This window comes from Amphiprion ocellaris, chromosome 12 (assembly GCF_022539595.1).
Source record: "Amphiprion ocellaris isolate individual 3 ecotype Okinawa chromosome 12, ASM2253959v1, whole genome shotgun sequence".
NCBI classification, from domain to species: domain Eukaryota; kingdom Metazoa; phylum Chordata; class Actinopteri; family Pomacentridae; genus Amphiprion; species Amphiprion ocellaris.
Genome location: NC_072777.1, coordinates 14,936,695 through 14,957,184, shown reverse-complemented (window position 1 = coordinate 14,957,184; position 20,490 = coordinate 14,936,695). Strand labels below are relative to the sequence as shown.

The 20,490-nt window shown below is 39.0% G+C and overlaps 1 protein-coding gene across 1 annotated transcript; it reads left to right on the top strand.

Annotated features, from left to right (window-relative positions):
- The first annotated feature begins 7,845 nt into the window (after window positions 1-7,845).
- Window positions 7,846-16,597, top strand: fam89a (family with sequence similarity 89 member A). Its single transcript, XM_023264345.3, has 2 exons — window positions 7,846-8,251; window positions 10,728-16,597. Exons 1-2 carry the CDS (start codon window positions 8,003-8,005, stop codon window positions 11,019-11,021), a joined length of 543 nt encoding a protein of 180 aa, XP_023120113.1. The 5' UTR covers window positions 7,846-8,002; the 3' UTR covers window positions 11,022-16,597.
- The last annotated feature ends 3,893 nt before the right edge of the window (window positions 16,598-20,490 follow it).

Sequence of the window (20,490 nt, the reverse complement as noted above, 5' to 3'; positions counted from 1 at the left end):
TTATGTTCATATGCAAGTCAAGGCAGGTGAGCGAATACTTTTGGCAATATAGTGTATGTGCTCTGGGGTTACTGATGGTGGGAAGCAGCAAAGGATTGCATTAAATGCTTTTGCCTGAATTCCTGTAAGACCAGGCAGAGGCAGGCAAGGAGAAGGGTGTATAAGGTAAATAAAATAGAACTGTCTTCTACATTTAGAAGTAGCAGTTTATGTGGAGCATTTGAAGGTAGCACAATGTGGTCACATTCCCACAGTGAGAAATCACTCATTGTTTCCTGCCATTAACAGAAGGAAGAAGCTGTTTTACCCATCTAGTGGCTCCACATCAGGACAATGTAACATAAACATGGATCACTACTTTATGAACATTACACCTTCCTTCAGCTGTCTTTTTTATTATAGACATGCTTTCACCTTGATTTTGTTCATGATTTTATGCGAATAAAGCCCAGCACTGTTCACCCATTTCCACAAAAATGACCAGAACTCATTCTGATGCCATTCCTGTTTGACTCAGGGAGGAAGCTGCCATTCTTGCCCCCTCTAAAGGCCCCTACGTGGAGGAAAACTCGTGTCACTCACAGCAGCTGTTCACAGCGGCCACTCCTCTTTCCTGACCTGGTGTACATTGACACGCTATAGGAAGCTGACCTCCTCCCAACACACCCAGCCTCCCTCCTTCCTCTCAGGCCTATTGTCTCTCCCTGACAGTGATGAATCTCAGACAACCTCCAAGTTCAATGCAATGTTGCTCTGTGAGTTCTCGCAGCAGCTAAAAGGAACTGAAGCACACTTTGGGGTTATTATTTCTAGAGGTGACAGATTTATTTTGCGACCTTTTTCATAGGAACAGTATAGAGAGACAGGAAATGCAGGAGAGAAACATGCAGTACATAGATACACTGCTCAGGGTTTGACGCCTTCTTATCAACAGCCTGACCTGTGATAGGTTTTGTGACTTCTTGAAGTTGTGCATTTGTAATTTCTCCATGGACAGCAAACTAGAACAAAGCAAACAACACATTCTGTGTCAGTCAGCAGCGGGTGATGCAATCTTTACGTGGAGAATCATCCCTGCTGCAATAGGTGCATCTTTGGCTACCATCAGAGAAGAAACAGCAGTTTTCAAGATAGAAAGAGCTTCAGTTTCCAAAGCTGGACAAGATACATCAGTTCAGAAGCACTATGAAATTGCTCACTGTTTCCCACATTTACATAGTTCTTCACCAGATATTAGTCCCACAGAGCTGGACTGTCCAGATAGAGTTCTACTGTAACGTCCTGAGGTGTCTAAGGGAGAACATTTAGTGCAAATGACCTGAAGTGGAACATGACAGCATCGGTGGTCTGTGTGGCCAATCCCAGTGTGGCGATTACACACAGCACAATCATCACTCCCCACCTGCCGCATTTGACAAATTTGGCTCAATGTGAGTTCTTTCACCTCACGGTAACATTCAAGATGAAGGGTCGTCGTTTTGACACAGATAAAGAGAGTCCTGCTGATGATAGCATGGCGTCACATGATGTATAGGCTCATGACAGTTACTGCCATCCACTCACATCATGCACAAACTTTTTGAACAACCCTTACACGAACAGCTTCTACTGGTGCTGCTTACACTTCAACTGATGCTCAAAGTACGATCATATTTCAGTTTACAGGCTTCAACTGGCACAAGCTTCCTTCAGAATTTAACTTCAACAGACTCTAGCTCAGTTTACGACCTACATTTCAACTCCTTTCAGTATCTGAACTTCAAGTGATTCTTCAACTCCATTCAACACTGTTGTTTAAATTTTTATTTCAATATCACTCAGCTGTTACCTCAAAATTCACACTTTCAACACTACCATTGCAACTGCTATTTTAACCTATTTCAGTGATTGTATTTTGACTTCAACTTCAGCTACAAATTAAATCTTTCAATACTTCAGCTGTATTTCTGCAGCCACAGTGTATAAATCTTCTAAAAATGTTGTAGTTTCTAATTAAAATGCACTTTTTTGATTCATTGAAGAACATTGACGCAAAAATGGCTGTTGACATTCACTGGAATTCGAATGTTTTGAAGATAGTCAATATCATTATCAACTCAAAACACAGCAGTCGGCAGATTATGTTAGTTCAAGGCTCTCTTGATGCAAATTCTATTTTAACTGACCTACTTTGCGTATTGTCTTCTATGAAGATAAAATATACAATAACACAAGGTCACGTTTGTGGATGAGGGTGATTTCATCCATGATTTAGCATGTGGTGGAAACCTTCAAATGACTAATTAATTATGAAAAATGTTGAAATTAATAGCACACGCATGGTGAAAACATCTTATGAGACAATACAACTCAAATCTGTACCATAATAATTATTATCAAATGTGTTTTTTATGTTATGTCCTTTTCAATCGTTAGAAATCCTCAGGTCAGAAACTAAATAGCAAATTTTGAAAAAGCTTGGGATGTATGTCATTTTGCTTGAATAATGACTAACAATTAACAGATTATTTAAACTGCTTCAGTTGCAAAACTGTTTCAGCATGATATTGTATAGCATCTTATATAAATGCAAACTGATATCCAAATTGTTTAAAATAGGGCACAGAACAGCAGAAATTCAGACAGTCAAAGTAAAGGTCAAACAATGCGAGTACGTATCTGTTGGTGTTTTGTGTCTAAATGATGTACTTACTGTAATTTTTTTTTAGGAATGTATCACTTTCCAGCTGAGACATAAGCCGATATCTTTAGACCATTATTAGCTGGACTTTGCTGAGTGACGCAAACTCATTGTGCTTTTAGTGAGTCAGATTATCAGCACCCTGCTATGGTTACATGTCTTCCCAGGGGGTGCCATCATACGCTTAATCCTTTGATCTCATGAGGCGCTGATGGTGATGATGGTGGTGCTGGAAGCTTATTGAAGGGTTGCTCTGATTATAAAACCCCTGGACAAAACAGATTGTCTTTGATCGGTCTCTTTAGACTGTGCAGCTGTGAACTGCCAGCTGAAAGCTAATTGTTTTGATAGCAGGATTAGGTTGCTGTGATGCTTTTCGAGGGCAAATTCAGCAAATAATGTGCTGTCTGATAACATGTTATTGAAAAGTCAGAGGGAAATGCACTAAGAAATCACATTGACAAGTGATTATTTATCCTATTATGCATTTATAAAGCAATAAATGGAGAATTCTTATTTTGTAATGTTTTTAACATTTTGTAATTTTGTTTTGTCTAGCACTCAGCTGCCAATTTACCTGTTAATGCCTGAAGTATTCTGTGAATATACTACTACTTCAGCTGGTGCACCAACAGTTGTAACAATTCATGTGCTATATTGTACATTGCAGTACAATGTATAAACTCATTATACTATATTTTAGCCAGCAGGCTAACACTAATTTTGTTAGGTCACTTTGTTAGCACTTCTAAGTCATGTTAGCTACATAGGTTGTTACAAAAAAAAGTAGGAAACTAATCATATGTTTATTTATAGTATCATCTTCTTCTTCAAGTTCATTTCTTGTGTTATTTGTCTTATCCATGCTCTTTTTTCATAATGTCAAACTAAATTCAAAACTGTGGTAGCTAGCTAACCTTACTAGCATTTGCTTCAGGGGAATGTTAGCTGGGCAACTATTTGTCGAAGAAAGGCTAGCTTTTTTGTAGTTGTATATAAATTCTGTAGTATTATCTTGATCTTCAAGTTCATGTCTCGTATCATCATTGAGGACAAAACAGAAATTCAAATTCAATACCTCTTTATTGTATTACTGGGTTCTGTAATTGTATGTCACCTCATGATTCTCAAACTTTGCTAGTTAATTAATGTCGTTAGCGGTTGGTTGTTAGTAATATTAGCCAAAAAGCTAGATTTTTTTTTCAAAAAGCGTTCTACCCAGTTATATTCTTGTGCTTTAATATCATTATCTTACTCTTAAAGTTCATGCCTCTATCAATCACAGCATATTCTAAACTTTGTCTTAATCATATTATACTTTTTTGAAAATGCCTATAATTGTGTATCTCTTTCCTAATAGTGTCAAAACGGTGTTAGCAAGCTAACCTTGGAAGCGTTGGCGTACCTAACTAGCTTTATATTTCATTTTACAGCCTACTGAAACAATTCACCTAACAATAGTATCTGTTGCTGTAGTCTGATAACATCACTAAATAAGAAACAATAGTTTTCAAAAACACAAGATAGATATCAATCTTTAAAACTGGCTATTATAGAAAATGAACTTTTAATCTAAAAAAAACTTAATTGAATACCCCCCTCTTGTGCTGCATAAAATTTAATCAAAGCATAATTTCCTTGGGCCATCCAGAAGTTGTAGCAGCTAGATAATCATGATAACAGTGGTAAAACCATTTTAAATAATCTTTTATATGCTTGACTGAGATCCACCTGGCTGTCATTTAGTGTTTTTCATGTTTTAATGGTGATTATAGGAAGCACATGATGAACATAAGTGTCAGGAAATGAGTCATACTTAATTAATGTCATCGATTAGGAGCACCAGGCTGCAGGCGTCATCCATCTGCATGAGTGTGTGTGTGGCTCAGCACATGCTCGTCTCTTTCTAAGGAAAGTGTGTGATGCTTTTGTGTGTTGCTTTTGGGCTTCTTGTTGTGTTATTGTTGTGACGGCACTGCAGGCTGGGGGGTGGAAGTGAGGCCCACCATCTGTCCTTTACACTCACACTATTGTCTTTCACACACACTCCTGTCATGACCCCGAACCCCTATCTACACTCGTCTGCCTTCTGGGGAAAATCTAGCAATTAGTTTCATCCAGTATAATCCTCCTTTAACCACAAGACAGATATTAAAGTTTCATGTTAAAAATTATTGACTGTCCATGTCAATAGGCAATAAGCAAGACAATAGCAACATTTAGTTTTTAAATTTTTTTCATTTAAGGTTTACTTTGAAGTGTGAAAAAGTCATTTTTACTGAGACTGAAAGTCTTTTTTCTTCTCAAGAGTGTGTATCAACTGATCAATGTTTTAAATATGAGTCTTTTTTTTCAAAATGGATTTATGTATCTAAATTCGCCTTTGAAACATTTGACAGAGATGTTTCTCTTGTCCAATATGAATATGATTTTCTTTTTATCAGATTAATTCTGACGATTAAACACAGAATAAGAAATAATACCCGATTAAACGTGATTGTTTGATTTTTATTTTATTTCTTTTTTAATGAGTTTTCCTACATGTTTGCTGCATCTAAGTGTTTGCAGGGAGACGCCCAGCAGCCACTGTGTTAAAAGGACAGGAAGCTGGTTTTAGTACTTATCTTGAATCCAATGTGCTTTGACAAGTTACAAGAAAATCAGACATAACATTGCCACCAGCTCATTTCAAAATAAAAGCTGAGTTTTGGCATGTTGTGTATGTAAGGGACACATTTGATAGTGGTTTTTAAACATATGAAGCTAAGCCAGAAGGCAAAACTCTCAATTTACCAGTTGATCTACATTTCAACCCAAATCTATGTTTATGAGCTCAGGGTATTGGTAGAAAGATGGCCAGAATGAAGGGTTTGTTTTGTTTTGGGGTTTTTTTTGTAGAATGGTTACACTCAGGCTTAAATATAGAGTGGAGATCTTTAACATCTGGAGGGAGCTCATAGCTCATTCAGACAAGTGACTCCACTATATTTAGGTGTATATAAAGGTGGTTCGGGCATTTGATTAGGATGCCTCCTGACATCATTTGGAGGTTTTCCAGGCACATCCAACTGGGTCTAGACCCCCAGCTGGAGGGATTATATGTTTATATGCAAGTACGACCTGACTCTGAATAAACTGAGGAAGATAGATTTATAGATAGTTCTTTTTGAGTGGATGCCATCTATTAGGCCTCGGAGTAGCAGTACAAATTTAGGTTTTATGTTATGGGATGGGTGTCATAGTGGAAAACTGTTTACAGAACTCACCTATGATATTTTAAATATTCTTTTATTTTCATGCACCAATCAGTGATTGAACTTAATACTGTGTATGTGCCAGAGCTGTAGTACTCGAGTCCGGACTCGAGTCTGAGTCCGGACTCGAGTCCGAGTCGCATGCTTTCATTCTGAGGTATTCTCTGAGTGCAGTTGAATGTTCATTTAGACAGACACTTTTGTTTAGCTTACTCTGTTAAAATAAATTTTTGCAGACAAATTTATTTATATTTGAGAAATATAAGGCGATTAACTCCGTCAAGAAGGTTATGTTTGTTGGTTTGTTTAACAGGATTACACAATTTCAACTGAATTTCACCTAAGTTAGTGGAGGGCTGAATTTATTTTCACTTTCTTGCAAACATTGCAAGACTTTTACGTTTTCGACATTGTTAATTTATCAGTGAATACTGCATGGATCTTGATTTTAAAAAAAATAAAAACTGACACATTTAGGATGTTATGTTAGGTTCTATGAATGTGTAGTTTGGCGTGGATCCAGATAAAGTCCTTATATAGCAGATATGCCTTTTTTTGTTTTTCAAAAAAGATGTCTAAGAGAATAGCTTAATAAGCAGCATTGTTTTTGAAAATGGTTTTGTTGTTTAGCTGCACGCACAAGGTTATTGCTACATTTTCAATACCCTATTCAGAATGAGGATTACATGCTGTCTAAGGAGAGTGTTAAGTATAACAATGAGATTGCTCTAATTTTATCCTACAGTGTTTTTACACTGCACTTTCTTTTGGATAATTATGAATTATAGTGCATTTGAAAACAGATTCTAGCATCACAAAAATTACAAGTGGTCTCAAATGTTTTTTTTTTCTGTCTCAGAGTTTACTCTTAATCTCTCAGACTCGGACTTTAACTTGGACCTTGTGGACTCGGACTCAGACATTTGTGGACTCAGACTTGACTTGGACTCGACAAGCCCAGACTTGGACTTGTCTTGGACTCGATAAAAGTGGACTTGACTACAGCCCTGATATGTGCCCCTTATGCTGCCAAAATAGCTCTGACACATTGAGTCATGGACACAGGAACTCCATGGATGTTTCTGGCATTGGGACATTGGTAGTGAATCCTTTGGGTCCTGTGGGTTGTAGAGTGAAACCTCTATGGATCAGGTTTGTTTCGGCTCATCCCATGGATGTTTGATCAGTTGGGGATCTGGGTAGTTTTGAGGTCTGATAGAAGCTCTTTGTCATGCTACTTTAGGCATTTCTGAGCTGTTTTTGTGTGGTGACATGGCTCATTGTCAGACTGTCAGGGCGTGCTGTTGACAATAAGGGGAGTGCTTGGTCTGAAAGGAAGTTTAGGTGTCAAGATAACATCAAAGCTTCCCAGTAGAACAATGCATTGTAACGTAAGATGATCAATAATACGCACATCACCTGTCAATGGTCTTAATGTTGCGGCTGATGAGTGCAGCTGGTAGCAAAAAAGTCATCCTTCCATCGTCTATACACCGCTTAATCCTCATTAGGGTCGCAGGGGGCTGCAGTCTGTCCCAGCTGGCAGCTGAGCAAAGGCAGGGGACACCCAGGACAGGTCTATCACAGAACTACATTTACAGACAATCACATTCACATTCACACCTATGGACAATTTAGAATTACCAATTAACCTCAGCATGTTTTTGGACTGTGGGAGGAAGCCGGAGTACCCAGAGAAAACCCATGCATGCACAGGGAGAACATGCAAACTCCATGCAAAAGGATTCCAGGAAGGCCGGGACGTGAACCAGGGATCTTCTACCTGCAGGGCGAAAGTGCTAACCACCGAGCCCCTAGTAGAAAAACCTAGCCTGCTGAACAGAGAGGTGCTTTTATTTTGGTATGCACACCAGAAGTCCACAGCCTTCACATCCGCTAACTTCACGTGGCGTCGCTGCCGCCCAGGGCAGAGAAAACCACGGCTGTTGCTCGGCTTGTTTGGTGCGGTGGACGGTTGCATGTTTACAGCGTTAGTAGCGTTTTTAGAAGCAAACAGTCAACAACAGGGTCAGTACTCTCCTTTTTTCGCTCAGCAACACACAGGACCATGAATGGTAAGTCCACGAACGGCACGCTGGGAGGAATGGCCTGCATCGAGGGTCTTCCCCCGCTGCCGAAGAGCCTGAGCGGGCTGCTGAACTCAAGCGGCGGCTCCTGGAGAGACATGGAGAGGATGTACTTGAAGAAAACCATGATCCAGGACGACCTGAGCCGAGGCAGGAACAACGCCGATAATCTGCTGGCCAACAAGCCGGCCAACCTGGACGCTGCTCTGGCTCTGCTGCGGAAAGAAATGGTAACATTTCAGGGAGGGTTCAGTTCATTTGTCGCTCAAAATGCTCCGTTTTTCACCGCTGGTTTGGTCGAGAGCCGTTTAATCCCCGAGAGCTGTACGTTCACATGCAGCCAAATTCCATAAAGAAACTCTCCAGTTTAAAATGGTTTGGCTTTTGGACAAACTCAAGCGCCTGTTAGCGCACAAACTGAGGCTGTTTGCAATCAATAGAGTCTCTTGGTGGATTCGGCGTGTATGCAGTTTACCATGCACTGCACTGCATTAATAAAATATCAACTTTTAGATATGGATCACGTTTTTTGGAGAAGACGGCATACTTAGGTTTTCAAAAGAGAATGAAGAAAACCCCTAAATATGCGCATTTTTTGTTTGCCGATTTTCTGAAAATGCCTCTTACTGTGCATGGATCATTTTACATTATGTAAAGTGACTTGCAGGCACTGAAAGATAAAAGTAATTTTTTAAACGGAGTCTGGTGCTAAGAACACCATAGAAAAAGGATCAGGAACAGCTTTGTATTGGATGAGACAAATTAAGCCATTAGGCCTGTGCTGATTTTCACTCTAATCTCCATTTAATACATTTAAGCTTCAGTAAAAAAGTTTTTTTTTTTTCCTCGTCACACAGGAACTAGCACACAATCCTCTAGTGAACTAATACCTGTTTATTACATTCACTGAGATGTAATCAGAGTGAAACACTTAGTACACACTCCCTTGCCAGCAGCAGGGATTTTCATACCAGAGTCAGACCAGATTTCATGATCGAGGTAGACTTTCAAACAGCTCTTGGTCGATATAGAACAAAAGCCTGTTTCCTAATATACAGTCATTCAGGTTAAAAAGGTCAAACTGTTGTTGAAACTCTATCCATTTGTCATGTGGATTCTTGTTACAGGCTTTGCTAAATCCTATTCCTGCTTCACGTGCTTCCATCTCCCCGCAGCCAGGCTTATTGCTTTGCTGCTGTTAATGTATTACTACGACTTTGTAGTTCACATTGTTAAATAAGTATTTAGTGTCCTATATCTCAAAGCGTGTAAGCCACTCCCTAGTTTGAAGATCGCTGTGTTTGGTCTCTCTTAGAACCGACCGTGATTTGCATGCACAGAAAAACAATGCAGCGAGTTCAAACTGCTCTGTCAGCTGGGTGGTATGCAGCAGAAATGCCCTTTTCACCCCACGATGGTGGCCTTGACAGAGTAAAGTCACAATGTCAAAGAGGGGAGCAACAAAGCAGGTTTAATTTTTACTGCAATTCTTTTCGCAGCTGAAATATTTCCATACAGCTGTTGTTTTTTCATCAATGATAAACCTATTTATCACATCTAATCACTGATTTTTACAGTTTTTTTTATTGTACTTTCACATAGCACTACTTTGACTTTAACAGCATTCTTTGTAAAGTACAAATCTGCATCAAAATATGACTTAAAATAATCATCCCCTGAATTCAGTGCACCTCCACGGGGCCAAATGTGAGTGAAATTATACCTGCCACGCACTCCACTTTCCAAACATCTATTTATTGATAGACTCTATGATTTACCGATGTTCCCTAAACACCTCACATGCAGCTGCAGTAGAAGCTAGCAAGGCAGCTGTGCACAGAGAAGCCTCTAGTCTCTACTTAGTTACTGCAGCGCTGCAGCTCAGACAGGTGCAAGAATCACTTTGAAAAGAGTGAAATAAGGTGTTGTAAGGGCAGATTTACCCAATCTGAAACCAAGTGATATTCGGTCATGCTTGTCAATAATATTCCGTTAATTGTGCAGCTGTACAACTTTTTAGCAACTGTATTATCCATCTCATTTTGCTGTGCACATGTGAAGCCTGACTGTCAGCCACAATCCACATATTACAAATAAGATGTGGGTTAATCATTAAAAATTCTAAATGTGAGAGTTTTCTTTTTGTACTAAGCATCAGAAATGTTTTTGAATGTGTTTGAGTGAATTTGTCAATGATTGTTTCTTCAGTGACTAATTGATTATTAGTTTTTTAAATGATTTTCTCACTACTGGTCCACTAAATGATTCATAGACATGTCATTTTCACACTAATGTCAGGTTATTACTGTAGTTTATCCAGTTGGTGTTTTTCAAAGCTGAAGCAAGCAATCAGTTAGTTGATTTTTGATTTAGCAAGAATAAAATGGCAGTTGTATCAAAAATGATTGAGTAATTTATTGGGCAAAAAGGCCGAACAGCACCTTAATGTATTTTAGTTCTGTGGGAAGTAATCAAAACTTCTTTGGGTTTTGGATTGTTAGTCTGACAAAGTAAACTATGTAAAGATGTCTGTATTGGTTTTAAAAAGCTGTAATTAATAGTCCTGCTGTTTTCTGACAGTGCAAAGACTGAATATAGGCTGCAGGTCAGTAGATTTTCAAGGTATCTGGGTCTGTTTCCTTGTTTACTTTTTGAGTCGTGTGGAAAATTCCTCCTGTGTTAATCAGGATCTTGATTTTTCTCCAGGTGGGTCTACGTCAGCAGGATATGTCCCTGCTGTGCCAGCTGTGGTCGCTCCACGAGTCCATCCAGGAGTACAAGGGGAGCTGCCAGGACCTGAGCGCTGCCTCCAGCCTCAGCATGATGGAGAATGGCTACTTTGATGAGGATGACGAGTATTACCCGGAGCCTGGTGCCACTCCCACTGGAGAACAGCCGGATGGAGAAGTTGGAGACGGGACGGCAACAATGGCGTCAGCCAAGAACGGGAGCAGCAGCGGCAAAGACGACAGCTGGGACTCTTTTCACGTCACTATCTGAGGCCTCATTCTCAGCATTTTCCTGCAGATGGATACATGTTCTGGGGACAACAGACTGGAATAAGCTGGTGGGAAAGCAGAGTGGCTTTAGAAAACTTTTGGCCTCCGAGAAGGGAGTGGCTGGTTAGAGATAGCAGCCTGTGCTGTCTGGTTTTTATAAGAGACTACAGAAGTTCCAGCTTAACTTCATCTCCTCCTCAGGTGAAACATTTACCTGCTTGTGCTGCAGAATTTTTTGGGGGGGTTTTTGCAGCGTGACCAGGATTTTCATCAAACTGCGGAGCTGAGTGGCTGGATGTTTTGACAAGTGGCTCGCTAACATCCAGTGAAGCACTCAGGAGTTGAGCTGAATTGTATTCAAAGACTCTATATACTCACAATTAGGCAATATGTATACTTCTTTTTATAAAACACTCTGCTGCTGCTTCTGTATCATTTGGTTTAACTAGCCAGTCACTCTTTTTGGCAGAACTTTTTTTTCTTTAACATATACAAAAATATATGAACAAAGTTTTATTATTTATTATATAATATAAATAACAAAATATTTGCTTTCCTGTTACTCTCTATGGAGGTTTTTGTACTGCACCACTACCCAGAGACAAGGGTACAGCATTTACATGTTAGGAATCCCGCTGAGGGATTTCTGAACAGTCAGTGTTGGTGCAACAAGATGATAGACTTTGTGGACATGTTGATGGAGACAGTGTTGGTGTTACATTTAAGTAGTGAAATCAGTCATTTATGTAAATCCAGAAGGTCTGAATGAAAGTTGTCAGACCTCAAGAAAGAAGAAAGAGGTGCAGTCCTCATACCGATGTAAAAATGCTTGACAGCAGGGGGTGGATGTTGGGTATAAGGTCTACACCTTCCTGCCTTTAGACGGAGCTGATATCTGCTCTGAAAATGTGAAATGTTCAAAATGCTGGAAACAGTTTTCGCATGGGTGAAAAGTCTCCTAGCCCGGTGTGCTTGGCTGTAGATAGTGTGCTTCCCCAAACCTCCAAAGCTGCTACTGCTTCAACACATTACACGCAACTTTGGTGTGTCACTGTTTTCTGACTTTGTGGTGTGCACAGCTGCCTGAATCTGGATTATGCATTTAGCCTACCTGTAATTATGACACATTAGCTGAGTCGTTAAAGTATATGTCAGTTTATTCTCACTTGGATGTTGCTTTCGTAGTTATGGTAGCCATGTTCCTGTTGATAATAATAACACTGTACTCATCAAGTGTAAGTGCAGAGCTCTGGGAACAGATCTGGCTCACAGATCTCACTTATTACTTTGTTGAGGGCAGTGTTGTCATAATCAATAGAAATGACAGAGAACACACATTCAAGTGCTAATAAATAGTAATTATCCTTTAACAAAGTAATCAGAAAAGAACAAGCTATAATGACTTATTCTGCCACTTTCCACATAACCAGCTTTCAAAATTACAAGACTTTATCAAATAGACATTGCCAAGAATTGCTGTGATCAACTCATAATTTGCACTTGCTGTTTGGAATGTTGGGTTATTTATCACATTTATGGGATGTTTACATGCATAAATCTGATTGTGTTTTGAAGGCGATAAGTTATAAACAAGTAGTTTGTTCAAAATAATTTCTGAACCAGAAACAGGTTAGCTTCTCTGGTCACTGTGGCCTTCAAGGATTGCTAGCAGTGTAAATAAACAGCTGTAGCTCTAAACCTAATAGCAACTATCAAGTGAATACAGGGTACTTTATATTTATATGTATCCTGCATCAAGATCTGAACTGATCTCGTCTTTGCAGTGTATCTAGATCTATACTATATGCCTGGAGTTACTGGCTGAGGCCATGAGATCAGTGAAGACGTCTCAGAGGGATGTAATGCGTCTTATACCAGTGTTTCTACATATTTATATACCCTCCAGGAGCCGTTCAACTATCTTAGCTTCATCGTAAAACTGTAGCAGATGGGAAGCTTCCGTTACAAGACAATACTGGTCACTAGCAAGATTGTAAAAGAGGAAAACTTGCCTTCATTGTACGCTAGTGAATAAGATAGAAACAAACACCGTACAGTGCACTGAATTAATGCTGTTTTTGTCGGATCTAAATACAAAAGCAGCCTTATTTCAGACTTTTAGGTGTGTTTGCTCCTCAGCAGGCGATGACACTTTCATGTGCATATCTTCATACTGCTACTACACATTAGAATGGTCTCCTCTGTCTTCCTTAAACACTGCAGTGAAGCTCTCAGCGGAACCAGTAGCATCACAGCTCAGTACACAGAAGTACAAAATTTCTTTACCCAGCATCACTTTGAGAATAGCTTTTCCCGAAACATGTTCATATTGTGTCTGTATGGATGATTTGATGTCATCTTTGTGTCCATTGGTCCACTATTTGATCACAAACCAAAGAAAGTGCAGCACTCAACATTGTATTTGGTTAAAGGTGCTGAAGTAGACAGTGTCCCAACAAACTGCTCCTGAATGGTTACATTATGATATCTTAAAGAATGTCTATTGCAGTTATTTTGCAGCTGATGAATGGAGGACAGTTACTCTCAACATGTTATCTGTCCTGCAAGAAGTTCCTTATTTTTAAAATAAGAACTGCCTCACTCAAAGAAACGCCATTTTTTTCAGTTGATTGACAGAAAATGTTTGATTTCTGATTACATAGGTGTTGTGAAATTGTTGTCACCGACTGAGGAAAGTGTAAAAATATTCACTTTTTGTTTTCTACATGTGCAATGTGTAAAAGTCAAATGTGTGGCCACAGCAGCTAAATTCACGCAAGACTTTCAAGGAGCTTAGCAGTTTGACATAAAATTAAATACCAAGTATTACTCCTTTCCCTCCATTGTAATCAGACTACTTTGTCAAGTTTTAGTCTCACAAGCACCTTTGTCAAAATCAAGGGGCATAATTACCTTCTGACTGTTAAAGGAACTGTTCAACATTTTGGAAAATATGCTGAAAATAGCCGAAACAACTCACCTCGCACAGTCTGCCAGTAACAAAATCCACCTACATCTCCTCTAAAGATGAACCGATCATCTTTGTTTGAGCCATACAAAAAGTAAGAGTCTAGTTTTATGAGGTTTTTTTTAGTTTTTTTTGTCAGACTTGCAGAAAAATGTGCCCAAAATGTCAACTATTCTGTTACTAGTTTGATTATATCTCACTGTTGTTTGTCCATTTCTTCTGATCTGAGTTGGGAATAACTGTATAAGGTTTTCTGCCTCTTATAGGTTTTCTGCCTCTTATTTCTCACTGTTAATGTTAACACTTTGCCTGTTCATTTCCATAATGCCACTACACATTCCTAACTAGAAGAAGAACACTAATAAGAGGCCTCAGCATTGGTTTTGGACTGAAAATTTGCTCCCTGTTATTTGTTGTGGATCCACAGTTAATGAAACTTAACATTGTGTCTGTACGTTAAACCTGGATTCAAATTCTGCTCATTTTTCAAGTCATATTACTCATTTAGGGTCTGCTAAGTCCAGCTGTTTTATCACTGCAACTTGATCTTGAAGCACATTCGATCAAACAAGATAATTGATACAGTTCAAAACGCAACACAAATTTTGACCCTATATGATTTTTATTGGATGTCTACACAATTAGTGCCTTTGTAAACCTGCAGGTCTTAGACCTGTGGCTTGCTGTTCAGATGGGAATGAGAATATCCAAATGATTTCAACTGCTTGACATGCACTTGGTTTTTAAAGCTGCTACGTGTCGAATGTCAGACTAAACGACTAAAGCAACCTCGTAAATCCTTCACTGAAGGTGTACTACATTACTACATAGATGACTTAATGCTTGGCTAACCAAATGTGACAAATCTGTTATTGTTCTTCAACCACTAATCCAGAAACTCACAGGATGAGCAGATTAAAACCTGTGCTGAGAAATGTGGGTAAACATGTTTGTTGGATGAAAACTTCAGTTCGCTTTGGTCTTTTCCAGTCTGTCGTCACTTCTTTTTATTTTGTCAGACCTCTGTCGAAAGCTTGTCTGACGTGTTATAGACACGGATGCAGCTGTTGGGAGTGGTGTATTTTTGACGCTTCCGCCCTCTGAAATTTGAGTTGCTTCATCCAAAGTGCTGCCGCTCTCTTCCTGTCTTGACTGATGCTTTCCAGAAACTGGAGACATCAAGCAAGGACCATAGTGCTTCATTCTGTCAAGATCAATTTGAATCTACACGTAGCAGCTTTAACTTCCAAAGATAACAACGGCCTTAAAATCAGTCGTGTCATTCAGCAAATTACGCTACATGGTGCACTCCTTGCTTCTAACTTTGCACTTGTGTATGGCTGTTCTGTGTTAAATCCCCCAAAACTATAACTACCTGATCCTCTTTGAGTTGGTCTGTAGCAAACAGGCACATGGTGCTCCTTGTACAGCAACACTGCAAATCCAGCACAAAAGAACGAAAACAAAAGAGCTTCAAATGGAACACCAGCAAATTGCACCCAATAATGTAATATTATAGTGTGTGTTTCCGACTTCTACAACCTAAAATATTCCCCCTTTTTTTTCTCGTGATTATGGATCGTAGATGTGTCATCTCAGGGCAAACTTGTGTCAAAAAGTCTTTTCCGTTGTTAGCTCCTGACAAAGTAATATGTGTTCTACCTAAAACATGACTTTAATGTGACTGTTTTGTTACATGTTGAAGATCTGGCCAAATGTAAATAATGTGACATCAAACCCACATACAATGAATTAGGATGAAAACGTCAACGTGAAAATGTTTCAGTGCGAGTCTCATAATCAAAGAGTTTCTCTTTAGACTCGCTGTTTTGCCCCAACTTTGAACAATCACATGGACTAATCGACTGAACAGAGGACGTTCAAAGAGAGCTAGTGGCCTCAATAAACCAGCATTCAATGCAACCACAAAAGCTTGATGTGGGGGACATTGCTGTTACCACAGTCATGGGTCATATTTTACACATTTGGCTGTTAAAAAGCTTTGTGGAAACTCTACGGAGAGTTGTGACACTTGAAGGCAGAATAATCTGATCGGAGATTGATAATATTTAATAAAAGAGGGGAAAAGGATTGTTTTATTCCTGTAACATGCTGGTCTTTGTCTCCCTGAAAATGTGTAAAATGTGTGTTCTTCTGCAACTTGATCTTTTCTGGGTTTTCGGATGTGAATGAGCCAAGAAAAACATGAGAAAGCCTTACAGGTATCAGATATAACAGCTCATTTTTACAGCTTCTTCGACATTGACGCACTAAATATCTAATATTTATCAATTGGTTGGAGTATGTTGATGGTAACTTAATGAGAAACCAGACATGTGACATTATGAAATTTCCTTCTTACTTGTACTTTATATCACTCATCATAATCATTCATGAACTGTAGTGGAAATAAAGGTGTTGATGTATTTTGTGTTGCATAGACAAGTGATCTGTGGAGAACATGTGAAGGTGTGTGGCTGCCATCCGTCATTCCTCCTGTTACTGAATCCATCGATGACCATACTACTGTTTGTCTGGACGATATAGTCTCAATGCTGTCCTGTCATAGTTACTATACTGAATTTAATAAAGTGATTCCATACTTTTCAGGGTTGGACTGATGTTTCATAATGAACACAAGAAAAATGTTTATCGGTGATGTGGCTCGAATGAATGTACGCTACCGTTCAAAAGTTGGGGGTCACTTAGAAATGTCTTTATTTTTAAAAGAAAAGCAGTTTTTTACAATGAAGATAACATTAAATTAGTCAGAAATACAGTCTAGACATTGTTAATGTGGTAAATGACTACTTTATCTGATTTTTAATGGAATATCTCCATAGAGGTACAGAGGAACATTTCCAGCAACCATCACTCCTGTGTTCTAATGCTACATTGTGTTAGCTAATGGTGTTGAAAGGCTAATTGATGATTAGAAAACCCTTGTGCAATTATGTTAGCACATGAATAAAAGTGTGATTTTTCATGCAAAACATGAAATTGTCTGGGTGACCCCAAACTTTTGAATGGTAGTGTATATTTGTTAAACTGTAAGGCAGAATAGAAACTCAACTGTTACCAGCACATATAAGTTGAACAACATTTTAGAATGGCATGTTTGCTCTATTAACCTATTCTTGTATTAATTATTAAGAAACAGATTTTATTTAGTATTTCCAAACAAGACCTTAACATATTCCATGTTTTTTTGTTTGTTTTTTAAATTCACTATTTTGAGTGAGATTTCAGTCCAGCGCGGTAAGCAACACACATTAACGGTTTCAAATGCACTTTAATGCAAAATACTGCTGTTTAATGGGGTCAAAATTCTAACTAATAGATGTCAACATAAAAATTTCCCAGTGGATTACTTCCATTTTTTTAAATGACAAGTTTTATTTTTAAATGTAATGTTTAAATACACACGTGGACAAAATTGTTGGTACCCCTCGGTTAATGAAAGAAAAGCCCACATTGGTCACAGAAATAACTTGAATCTGACAAAAGTAATAATAAATAAAAATTCTATGAAAATTAAGCAATGAAAATCAGACATTGCTTTTGAACTGTGGTTTAACAGAATTATTAAAAAAAATAAACTCATGAAACAGGCCTGGACAAAAATGATGGTACCCCTAGAAAAGACTGAAAATAATGTGACCATAGGGACATGTTCAATCAAGGTGTGTCCTCTAATTAGCATCACAGGTGTCTACAAACTTGTAATCAGTCCCTCAGCCTATTTATAGGGTTACAGTAGTCATTGTGTTGTTTGGTGACATGGTGTGTACCACACTAAACATGGACCAGAGGAAGCGAAGGAGAGAGTTGTCTCAGGAGATTAGAAAGAAAATTCTAGACAAGCATGTTAAAGGTAAAGGCTATAAGACCATCTCCAAGCAGCTTGATGTTCCTGTGACTACAGTTGCACATATTATTCAGAAATTTAAGATCCATGGGACTGTAGCCAACCTCCCTGGACGTGGCTGCAGGAGGAAAATTGATGACAAATGGAAGAGACAGATAATAGGAATGGTAAGAAAAGAACTCAGAACAACCTCTGAAGACATTAAAGGTGAACTCCAAGGTCAAGGTACATCAGTGTCAGATCACACCATCCATCGTTGTTTGAGCCAAAGTGGACTTGATGGGAGATGACCAAGGAGGACACCATTGTTGAAAACAAATCATAAAAAAGCCAGACTGGAATTTGTCAAACTACATGTTGACAAGCCACAAAGCTTCTGGGAGAATGTCCTATGGACAGACCAGACAAAACTGGAACTTTTTGGGAAGACACATCAGCTCTATGTTCACAGACGCAAAAATGAAGCATATGAAGAAAAGAACACTGTCCCTACTGTGAAACATGGAGGAGGTTCTGTTATGTTCTGGGGCTGCTTTGCTGCATCTGGCACAGGGTGTCTTGAATCTGTGCAGGATACAATGAAATCTCATGACTATCAAGGTATTCTAGAGAGAAATGTGCTGCCCAGTGTCAGAAAGCTTGGTGTCAGTCACAGGTCATGGGTCTTGCAACAGGATAATGACCCAAAACACACAACTGAAAATACACAAGAATGGCTATTCTGAAGTGACCTTCTATGAGCCCTGATCTAAATCCTATTGAACATCTGTGGAAGGAGCTGAAACATGCCGTCTGGCAAAGGCACCCTTCAAACCTGAGACAACTGGAGCAGTCTGTTCATGAGGAGTGGACCAGAATACCTGCTGAGAGGTGCAGAAGTCTCACTGACAGTTACAGAAATCATTTGATTGCAGTGATTGCCCCAAAATGTTATACAACAAAATATTAAGTTAAGGGTACCATCATTTTTGTCCAGGCCGGTTTCATGAGTTTATTTTTAAAAATAATTCTGTTAAACCACGGTTTAAAAGCAATGTCTGATTTCATTGGTTAATTTTCATAGAATTTTTATTTATTGTTACTTTTGTCAGATTTAAATTATTTCTGTGACCATTGTGGGTTTTTCTTTCACTCACCGAGGGGTACCAACAATTTTGTCCACGTGTGTATGCTATTGAGGTGTCACATTGAACATGCACAAATTTGCTTATGGAATCTGCATTTCCAGAAGCAAACACTAGACATAATAAGGTCCTAAATTCCTGTTTCATTTTGTTTACATAGTCAAAGGCTTTTGTAAAGAGGAATTTGGATGTTTAATTTTAGTAATCTATGGATCAGGAAGGCTGCACAATAGTGTAGTGGTTAGCACTTTTGCCTTGCAGCGAGAAGATCCCTGGTTCGCGTCCCGGCTTTCCCGGGATCTTTCTGCATGGAGTTTGCATGTTCTCCCTGTGCATGCGTGGGTTTTCTCCGGGTACTCCGGCTTCCTCCCACAGTCCAAAAATATGCTGAGGTTAATTGATTATTCTAAATTGCCCGTAGGTGTGAATGTGAGAGTGATTGTTTGTCTTTGTATGTGGCCCTGCGACAGACTGGCGACCTGTCTAGGGTGTCCCCTGCCTTCACCTGAGTCAGCTGGGATAGACTCCAGCCCCCCCGTGACCCTAGTGAGGATTAAGTGGTGTATAGATAATGGATGGATGGATGGATGGATGGATGGATCAGGAAATACTTTTCCTCCGTCTATAACAAATTCTGCTATTTTCTTAAGGAATACATTGTTCTGCAAATCAGACTGTGAATGATATTAGTTAAAAAAAAACTGCAGAAACTTTCAGAATATAGATAGGAATACAAATGGAAAATATGGTTTATGCTGAAGTGGAGATTTTAGGCTCAGAGTAGGAGAAGTGAACTAATTTTAGAAAAACGCTGACTGACACGTACAATTTTTAACCGGTATCACCATGAAACCTTCCGAGATTATACGTATCTATTGTTTGTGTTCTCATATGTTATCAGAGTTACATATGTTTTGTTTTTTTACAGAACTGACGCATTGACAGGCACATTTCCACCACTATCTGCTGTTTTAGATTCATGATGCAGTTCTTCAGATTAACAAATATTAATATAAGACAGTGATCATACAGCATTAAAGAGAAGACTTGGGAGACTGGTCCTTGCTAATTTGTAGAAATTATGGCAAAGAATCTGATGTTAGTTGTTCACTGTTGTGGATATCATGTCATCATCACACTACTATAAATATATATTGTATATAAGTATAAATATTCATAAGTATTAGAAAAAAATAACATTTGATTGACTTGATGATGGGCTGCACAGTGGTGTAGTGGTTAGCACTTTCGCCTTGCAGCGAGAAGGTCCCTGGTTCGCGTCCCGGCTTTCCCGGGATCTTTCTGCATGGAGTTTGCATGTTCTCCCTGTGCATGCGTGGGTTCTCTCCAGGTACTCCGGCTTCCTCCCACAGTCCAAAAATATGCTGAGGTTAATTGATTATTCTAAATTGCCCGTAGGTGTGAATGTGAGAGTGATTGTTTGTCTTTGTATGTGGCCCTGCGACAGACTGGCGACCTGTCTAGGGTGTCCCCTGCCTTCACCTGAGTC